Source organism: Anolis sagrei, chromosome 13 (genome assembly GCF_037176765.1).
Source record: "Anolis sagrei isolate rAnoSag1 chromosome 13, rAnoSag1.mat, whole genome shotgun sequence".
In the NCBI taxonomy this organism is placed as follows: Eukaryota; Metazoa; Chordata; class Lepidosauria; order Squamata; family Dactyloidae; genus Anolis; species Anolis sagrei.
In genome coordinates this window covers 9,747,146-9,756,668 of record NC_090033.1, presented here as the reverse complement: position 1 = coordinate 9,756,668, position 9,523 = coordinate 9,747,146, and the positions used below count along the sequence as shown (strand labels likewise).

General features: G+C 47.7%; 1 protein-coding gene across 1 annotated transcript; it reads left to right on the top strand.

The window, feature by feature from the left end:
* Positions 1–262: 262 nt before the first annotated feature.
* On the top strand, positions 263–9,057 carry LOC132764730 (proproteinase E-like). Its single transcript, XM_060758770.2, has 8 exons — positions 263–358; positions 1,855–1,940; positions 2,028–2,125; positions 3,882–4,016; positions 4,159–4,295; positions 6,863–7,005; positions 7,091–7,243; positions 8,942–9,057. Exons 1-8 carry the CDS (start codon positions 316–318, stop codon positions 8,960–8,962), a joined length of 816 nt encoding a protein of 271 aa, XP_060614753.2. The 5' UTR covers positions 263–315; the 3' UTR covers positions 8,963–9,057.
* Positions 9,058–9,523: the final 466 nt, after the last annotated feature.

The following is a 9,523-nucleotide window of genomic DNA, read 5'->3' as shown; positions in this document are numbered from 1 at the left end:
TATAGTCATTGTTGTTGAGTAATGATAATAATGGACATACAATATAGTTGTTATTGTGTTCGCACTGACCAGCAGCATTTCTCCCAAGTATTTTGGACCCTCATCATGCCAAAGAGCCCTTCCAACAGAAAGCATGGTTATCAGTCACTCTGCACATGCTCAGAGGCTTCCAGCGGAATGAGATAAAGGGAAACGGCCTGTTCCTATTGAAGGCCGACCAGCGTCCTTGGCTTGGGCGACTGATCTTGGGCCAGGAGGGGATGATAAAAGGCTCCGGGTGGCTTGGTTTGGGCCTCACTCTTGACCGCTCGGACCATGATGTGGACTCTCTTCTTCCCGCTTTTGCTGGCAGCCCAGGGTAAGACATCCATTTTGGTTTGTAGTCCGAACTTTGGAACGGCTCGCGCAGCCCCATCCTGGCCTCCTAGAGATCCCTCAAGTTGGGTAGATACCTTTTAAAGTCTTTCAAAGTTCAGACTACAACTCCGAACGGAGTTCTCTTCTTCCTACATGTCTTCTCCTTCTTCCTCAGATTTTTTCCTTCTCCTTTTTTTTCTTTTTCCTAGTCTCTCGCTTCTTGTTCTTCTTCTCCTCCTTCCTTCCTTCATCTTCCACTTTGTTTTCTACCTCTTCTTTTTCTTTCTCCTCCTCCTCTTCTTTCTTTTCCTCTTCGTACGCATTTTTTTCTCCTTCTCCTTCTTTTTCCTTCTCTTCTTCCTCCTTTTCTCCGTCCTCTTTTCCCTCCTCTTCTCTCTCTTCTTTTCTCCCTCCTGCTTTTTTTCTTGTTCCTAGACTCATCCTCCTCCTCATCCTCTTTCTTGCCTCTTCCTTTTCTTCCTTCTCTTCTTTTTCTTACTTTTCCTCTTCAGTTCTTCTTCCTCTCCCTCCTTTTCTTCTTTCTCTTCTTTTTCCTACATGTCTTCTTCCACCTCTTTTTCCTCCTCTTCCTCTCCTCCTCTTGTCCTTTCTTCCTCTTCCTCTTCTTCTTCTCCTTCTCCTTCTTCTTTTATTGCTTTTGCATCCTCTGCTCTTTCCTTCCTTCCTCCTCCTCCTCTTCTTTTCTGCCTCTTCTTTCTCTTCCTCCTCCTCTTCTCCTCTCCCTCCTTCTCTTTTTTCCTACATGTCTTCTTCCTCTCTTTCCTTCTCTTCCTCTCCTCCTCCTCTTGTCATTTCTCCTTCTTCTTTTATTGCTTCTGCATCCTCTGCTCTTTCCTTCCTTCCTCCTCCTCCTCCTTCTTTTTTGCTTCTTCTTTCTCTTCTTACTTTTCCTTTGAAAACTTCTTCTTCTCCTTCCTCCTTCTCTTCTTTTTCTTAAATGTCTTCTTCTTCTCTTTTTCCTTCTCTTCCTCTCCTCCTCCTCTTTTCCTTTCTTCTTCTTCTTCTTCTTTTATTGCTTTTGCATCCTCTGCTCCTTCCTTCCTTCCTTCCTTCCTCTTCCTCCTCCTTCTGCATCCTCTGCTCTTTCCTTCCTCCTCCTCCTCCTCCTTCTTGTCTCTTCTTTCTCTTCTTCCTCCTCTTCTTACTTTTCCTTTGGGATTCTTCTTCTCCTTCTTCCTCCTCTTCTTTATCTTCTTCTTCTTACATGTCTTCCTCTTCTTCCCCTCCTTTTTTCTTCCTCTTTTCCTCCTCCTCCTTTTGTCCTTCTCCTCCTTTCTCTTCTTCTCTCACTTCTTCTTCTCTCCTGCCTTCTTCAATCTCTCTTTTGCCTCTTTTTCCTCTCCTTCCTCCTCCTTTCAGTATAAGTTCACGTCTTCTCCTTCCTCTTCTCCTCTTGCTTCTCCTCCTCCTTTCCTTCTTCAATCTCTTCTTTCCTTCCTCCTCTTCGCAATCCCATAATGTGACTCCTTTTTTCAGCCCTGGCTTGCGGGGTCCCAGCCTATTCGCCCCTCAGCAGAGTGGTCAACGGCGTGGACGCTGTGCCTTACAGCTGGCCCTGGCAGGTCAGTCCCTGACGGTGGTGGAAAACGGGGTGGACTAGATGACCTTTGGGGGTCCCTTCCATGCAAACACTGTGTTTCCTCCTATAGATCTCCTTGCAATACGAGAGCAGCGGGCAATACCACCACACTTGCGGAGGCAGCCTCATCGCCCCCGACTGGGTCATGACTGCCGGGCACTGCATCTCGTAAGTCCACTTTGGCTTTGACAGTTCGGACTAAATGCCGCAGGGGTTTACGTAACCGAGCAGCGATTCAAACCCTCCCTGACTGACTTTGCAAACTTCATGGCTGCTCAGTGGTATTCAAGCTGCTCATTGCAAGTGTGAATGTTGCAATTAACACCTCCCAAACAGAGGGTGCCTCCAGGCAATAGCAGACAGGCTACCACTATGCAGAGACCCTCCCTGATTGACTTTGCAAACTTCATGGCTGCTCTGTGTTATTGAAGCTTGCTAATTGCAAGTATCGATGTTGCAATCGACACTTCCCAAAAAGAGGGTGCCTTTGCAACAATCCTAACCGATTGACTTTGTCTCTATGAAGACACCCTCCCTGATTGACTTTGCAAACTTCATGACTGCTCAGTGCTATTCAAGCTTGCTCATTGCAAGTGTGAACATTGCAATCGATACCTCCCAAACAGAGGGTGCCTCCAGGCAATAGCATACAGGCTACCACTATGCAGAGACCCTCCCTGATTGACTTTGCAAACTTCATGGCTACTCAGTGATATTCAAGCTTGCTCATTGTGTGAATGTTGCAATTAATACCTCCCAAACAGAGGGTGCCTCCAGGCAATAGCAGCGAGGCTCCAGGCAATAGCAGCGAGGCAATAGCAGGGAGGGTCACTATGCAGAGACCCTCCCTGATTGACTTTGCAAACTTCATGGCTGCTCAAAGCTATTCAAGCTTGCTCATTGTGAGTGTGAAAATACAATTGACACCTTCCTGAAAGAGGGTGCCTCCAGGCAACAGAGGCCAGGCTGCTCCTATGCAGATACCTTCCCCGATTGACTTTGCAAACCGCTCAGTAATATTCAGGCTTGCTCATTGCAAGTGTGAATGTTGCAATTGACACCTTCCAAACAGACGGCGCCCCCAGGCAATAGAGGCCAGGCTACTCCTATGCAGATACCTTCCCCGATTGACTTTGAAAACTTCATGGCTGCTCAGTGACATTCAAGCTTGCTCATTGCAAGTGTGAATGTTCCAAAAAGAGGGCACCTCCAGGCAACAACAGCCAGGGTACCTCTATGCAGATACCCTCCCTGGTTGACTTTGCAAACTTCATGGCTGCTCAAAGCTATTAAAGCTTACTCATTGCGAGTGTGAATGTTGCAATGGACACCTCCAAAACAGGGGCCAGGCTACCTCTATGTAGATACCCTCCCTGGTTGACTTTGCAAACTTCATGGCTGTTCAAAGCTATTCAAGCTTGCTCATTGCGAGTTTGAAAGTTGCAGTTGACACCTCCGAAACAGGGGCAGGCTACCTCTATGCAGAAACCCTCACTGGTTGACTTTGCAAACTTCATGGCTGCTTAAAGCTATTCAAGCTTGCTCATTGTGAGTGTGAATGTTGCAATTGACACCTTCGAGACAGGAAACAGGCTACCACTATGCAGAGACCCTCCCTGGTTGACTTTGCAAACTTCACGGTTGCTCAATGCTATTCAAGCTTGCTCATTGCAAATGCAAATTCCAAACAGAGGGTGCCTCCAGGCAACAACAGCCAGGGTACCTCTATGCAGAGACCCTCCCTGGTTGACTTTGCAAACTTCATGGCTTCTCAGTGATATTCAAGCTTGCTCATTGCAAGTGTGAATGTTGCAATCGCTACCTGGCAAACAAAGGGTGCCTCCAGGCAATAGAGGCCAGGGTACCGCTATGCAGATACCCTCCCTGATTGCTCACTGTGACAATCGCTCTCTTCCCTTTGAAGGCTCTCCCGCCGCTACAAAGTGGTCCTGGGTGAATATGACCGGAGCAAAGACGAAGGTTCGGAGCAGCACATTCTAATCAACGAGGGCGACATCCACGTCCATCCCGGCTGGAATGGCAACTGCGTTTCGTGCGGGTGAGAAATGCACCTCTTCCCACTCCCTTTGCTTCTGACGAAATGTCCCGGCGTCTCTCTCCTCCTCCTCCTTCGTCCTCAGCCAACGTTGCCTGCTGCAAAAGGCTCTCTCTCTCATTCTCTCTGTTTTCTCTCTTTCCAGGGATGACATTGCGCTGATCAAGCTGTCCCGCAGCGCGGAGCTGAGCGACAAGGTGCAACTGGGGTGCCTTCCGCCCCATGGAGAAGTGCTCCCCAATGGCAGCCCCTGCTACGTCACCGGATGGGGACGCATTTACAGTAGGTGGCCCCCCACCCTCGGGAGGCAGCCAGAGACTTGGGAGTTGTAGTTTGCTGGGAATTCAAGGCAAAGTCTGTAGTTTCTTAGGTCTGAAGGAAGCCGTAGTCTTGCAAGTCTTGGGGAGTTGTAGTTTTACCGAACTTCGAAGGCAATCATAGACTTGGAAGACTTGGGAGTTGCAGTTTTCTGGGCTTTGAAGGCAACCATAGGTTTGGAAGACTTGGGGAGTTGTAGTTTTACTGAATTTCAAAGGCAATTGTAGACTTGGGAGACTTGGGAGTTGCAGTTTTCTGGGCTTTGAAGGCAACCATAGGCTTGGAAGACTTGGGGAGTTATAGTTTTACTGAACTTTGAAGGCAATCATAGACTTCGGAGTTGCAGTTTTCTGGGCTTTGAAGGCAATCATAGACTTGGAAGACTTGGGGAGTTGTAGTTTTACTGAACTTTGAAGGCAATCATAGACATGGGAGATTTGGGAGTTGCAGTTTTCTGGACTTCGAAGGCAACCATAGACATGGGAGATTTGGGAGTTGTAGTTTTACTGAACTTCGAAGGCAATCATAGACTTGGAAGACTTAGAATTTGTAGTTTATCCCTTTCCCCAAGACAGCCATAGGCCTAGAAGACTTGGAAGTTGTAGCTTCCTGGGCTTTGAAGGAAATAATAGACTCAGAAGACTTGGGAGCTGTAATTTTACTGAACTTTGAAGGCAATCATAGACTTGGAAGACTCGGGAGTTGGAGTTTTCTGGGCTTTGAAAGCAACCATAGCCTTGGAAGACTTAAGAGTTGTAGTTTTTCCCTCTCTTCAAGGCAGCCATAGGTTTGGAAGACTTGGAAGTTGTAGTTTGCTGGGCTCTGAAGGCAACTGTAAATTTGGAGCTTGTAGTCTTCTTTCTGAAGCTCTGAATGGAACTTGGAAGACTTGGGAGTTGTAGTTTCCCCCTCCGTCCCCAAGTCACATTTCTGAGGTTTGAAAGACTTGGGAGTTGTAGTTTGCTGGGCTTTGAAGGCAACTGTAAACTTGGAACTTGTAGTCTTCTCCTTTCCAAGGTTTTGAATGCAACCACCCTCTTGGAAGACTTGGGAGGCCATCTAGTCCAACCCCATTCTGCCATAAAGATACCATACAAACCCTCCCAACAGATGGCCATCCAGCCATAGATAGAAAGATATGATAGAGAGAAATACAATAGATACATAATGGAACCCTAGAGTCAGAAGGGACCCCCAGAGGCCACGTAGTCCAACCTCATTCTTCCATAAGGACACCATACAAGCCCTCCCAACAGAGGAGGCCACCCGGTCATAGATAAATAGATATAATAGACGACAGATAATCTAATAGATGATAGATATGTATATCATAGAACTCTAGAGTCGGAAGGGACCCCCAAAGGCCATCTAGTCCGACCCACTCTGCCATAAAGACACCATGCAAGCCCTCTCGACAGATGACAATCCGGCCATAGATAGAGAGAGATGATACATATATCACAGAACCCTAATTGTAAGGGTCCCTCAAAGGCCATCTAGTCTAACCCACTCTGCCATAAAGACACCATACAAGCCCTCTCGACAGATGACAATCCGGCCATAGATACATATGGGATAGAGAGAGATGATACATATATCACAGAACCCTAATTGTAAGGGTCCCCAAAGGCCATCTAGTCTAACCCACTCTGCCATAAAGACACCATTCAAGCCCTCTTGACAGATGGCCATCCAGCCACAGATACATAGAAATAATAGATGATAGATATGTATATCATAGAACCCTAGAGTCAGAAGGGACCCCCAGAGGCCATCTAGTCCAATCTTACTCTGCCATAAAGACACCATAGAAGCCCTCCCAACAGATGGCCATAGATACATAGATATAATAGATGATAGATATGAATATCATAGAACCCTAGAGTCGGAAGGGACCCCCAGAGGCCATCTAGTCCAATCTTATTCTGCCATAAAGACACCATAGAAGCCCTCCCAACAGATGGCCATAGATACATAGATATAATAGATGATAGATATGTATATCATAGAACCCTAGAGTTGGAAGGGACCCCCAGAGGCCATCTAGTCCAACTCACTCTGCCATAAAGACACCATACAAGCCCTCTCGACAGATGACCATCCAGCCATAGATACATAGATATAATAGATGATAGAAACGTATATCATAGAACCCTAATTGTAAGGGCCCCCAAAGGCCATCTAGTCCGACCCACTCTGCCATAAAGACACCATACAAGCCCTCTCAACAGATGGCCATCCAGCCATAGATACATAGATATAATAGACGATAGATATATATATTATAGAACCCTAGAGTCAGAAGGGACCCCCAGAGGCCATCTAATCCAACCCCATTCTGCCATAAAGGAAGGCACCATCCAAACCGTCCCGACAGATGACCATCCAGCCATAGATACACAGAAATGATAGATACGTGTATTATTGAACCCTAATTGAAAGGGTCCTCCAAAGGCCATCTAGTCCAACTCATTCTGCCCTAAAGGAAGGCAACCCTAGTCCACATGTCGGGCCCCTTTTCTCCTCCGCAGCCGGCGGCCCCTTGCCCAACATCCTGCAGCAGGCCCTCTTGCCTGTGGTGGACCACGCGCACTGCACACAGCTGGACTGGTGGGGCTCCACCGTGAAGGAGAGCATGGTCTGTGCCGGAGGGGACATACGAGCCGGGTGCAACGTGAGTAGCGTGTCCCTCCTTGCCCCCTCGCCCCTCTCTTGGCCCTTGAGGAGCCTGACCCTGGGCTCCGGTGGTCCCCTTTCAGGGCGACTCTGGGGGGCCCCTGAACTGCCAGGCCGCCGACGGGAGGTGGTACGTCCACGGCATCGCCAGCTTCGTCTCCGGGTTCGGGTGCGACACCTTGAAGAAGCCCACCGTCTTCACCCGGGTCTCAGCCTTCAACGCCTGGATCGAAGAGGTAGGCTTGACTATAGACTAGGAAGGGGCCCCCAAAGGCCATCCAGTCCAACCCCCTTTTGTCATACAGGAAGGCACCACTCAAGCCCTACCTACAGATGTCCAGCCAGCCATACATGCACACACACATAGAGAGAGAGAGAGAGAAATGGGGATCGAACCCTAGAGTCGGAACCCTAGAGTCGGAAGGGTGCCCCAAAGGCCATCCAGTCCAACCCCCTTTTGTCATACAGGAAGGCACCATTCAAGCCCTACCAACAGATGTACAGCCAGCCAAAAATAGCTAAATAGATAGCTATAGACACACTGAGAGAGAGCGATGGGGATCGAACCCTAGAGTCAGAAAGGACCCCCAAAGGCCTTCCAGTCCAACCTCCTCTCTATCATAAAGGAAGGCAACCCATTCAAGCCCTCCCGACAGATGATCACCCAGCCAAAATAGAGAGATATAATATTAGAGAGAGAGGACAGATATATAATGGAACCCTAGAGTTGGAAGGGGTCCCCCAAAGGCCATCCAGTCCAGCCCCCTTCTGTCATACAGGAAGGCACCATTCAAGCCTACCGACAGATGTCCAGCCGGCCATACACACGCATACACACACACATATATATAGAGAGAGATGGGGATCAAAGCCTAGAGTCAGAACCCTAGAGCCGGAAGGGTGCCCCAAAGGCCATCTAGTCCAACCCCCTCTCTGTCATAAAGGAAGGCACCATTCAAGCCCTCCCAACAGATGACTATCCAGCCAAAAATAGACAGATAATTAGATACATAAGTGAGACAAACATAGATATATCATAAAACCCTAGAATCAAAAGGGTCCCCAAAAGATCATCCAGTCCAACCCCCTCTCTGCCATAAAGGAAGGCACCATCAAAATCCTCACAACAGATGACCATCCAGAAAAAAATAGATAGATATAATTGAGAGAGAGGAGAGATAGATATATCATGGAACCCTAGAGTCAGAAGGGACTCCCAAAGGCCATCCAGTCCAACCCCTTCTCTGTCATGAAGGAAAGCACCGTCCAAACCCTCCTGACAGATGACCATCCAGCCAAAAATTGATAAATAGATATCACTGAGAGTGAGAGAGAGGATAGATATATCATGGAATCCCTAGAGTCGGAAGGGACCCCAAAGGCCATCCAGTCCAGCCCCCTCTCTGCCATAAAGGAAGGCACCATCAAAACCCTCACAACAGATGACCATCCAGACAAAAATAGTTAGATATAATTGAGAGAGAGAGGATAGATATATCATAGAACCCTAGAGTCGGAAAGGTCTCCAAAAGGCCATCCAGTCCAACCCTCTTCTGCCATAAGGGAGGGCACCATCCAAACCCTCACAACAGATGACCATCCAGCCAAAAACGGATAAATAGATATAATTGAGAGAGAGAGGATAGATATATCATAGAACACCAGAGTTGGAAGAGGCCCCCAAAGGCCATCCAGTCCAACCCCATTATTCCATAGAGGAAGGCACCATCCAATCCCTCCTGACAGATGGCCATCCAACCAAAGATACATAGATATAATGACAAAAGAGAGGGAAATTATAGATATATCATAAAGCTCTAGAGTCAGAAGGGGTCCCCAAAGGCCATCCAGTCCATCCAGTAAATACTTGTGTGTGTAAACGTAAACAGATCAAGTACTGAATAAGTCCATGCCATTCTGCTTTTTCCTTGCAGACAATCCTCAGCCACTCGTGAGCAATTCCTCCTCCGTGAAAAGATTGACATCGTATGAACGCATCCTAATTTTCAGCTGGAATAATCGGAAAAATAAAAATTCTTGGTGGTTGCAATGGGCTGTCTCGTTTTTGCCACTTCTTTCGACCTTTTCTTTCTCTAGTTTTAATTGTAGGACATGCATAAGGTTGGGGGTGAACTACAACTCCCATCATGCCAGGTTAACCCCCTGAAATTCCATTGTTATGTTTGTCAAGTTTGCTCTAGATGCCTCATCTGTGGGGGTCAGTGTGCTCTCTGGTTTCAGGGTAAACTACAACTCCCACTCTGGTGAATCAATCCCCTCCAACTCCTACAGTAGGTTGTTAGACCTGGAGGTTCTGTGTGCCAAGTTTGGTCCAGGTAGCTCATTGGTGGAAGTCACTGTTTCCCTGGTTGTGGCTGAACTACAACTCCCATCATGCCAGGTTAACCCCCTGAAATTCCATTGTTATGTTTTGTCAAGTTTGCTCTAGATGCCTCATCTGTGGGGGGCGGGGGGGGGGGTCAGGGTGCTCTCTGGCTTCAGGGTAAACTACAACT

What these genes read in the sequence shown, in the direction of transcription:
- LOC132764730 (XM_060758770.2), top strand. Translation starts at nt 316, where the DNA reads ATGATGTGGACTCTCTTCTTCCCGCTTTTGCTGGCAGCCCAGG. An exon ending in CTTACAGCTGGCCCTGGCAG is followed by an intron (nt 1,941 to 2,027) that starts GTCAGTCCCTGA and finishes TTCCTCCTATAG; the next exon opens with ATCTCCTTGCAATACGAGAG. An exon ending in CGGATGGGGACGCATTTACA is followed by an intron (nt 4,296 to 6,862) that starts GTAGGTGGCCCC and finishes TCTCCTCCGCAG; the next exon opens with CCGGCGGCCCCTTGCCCAAC.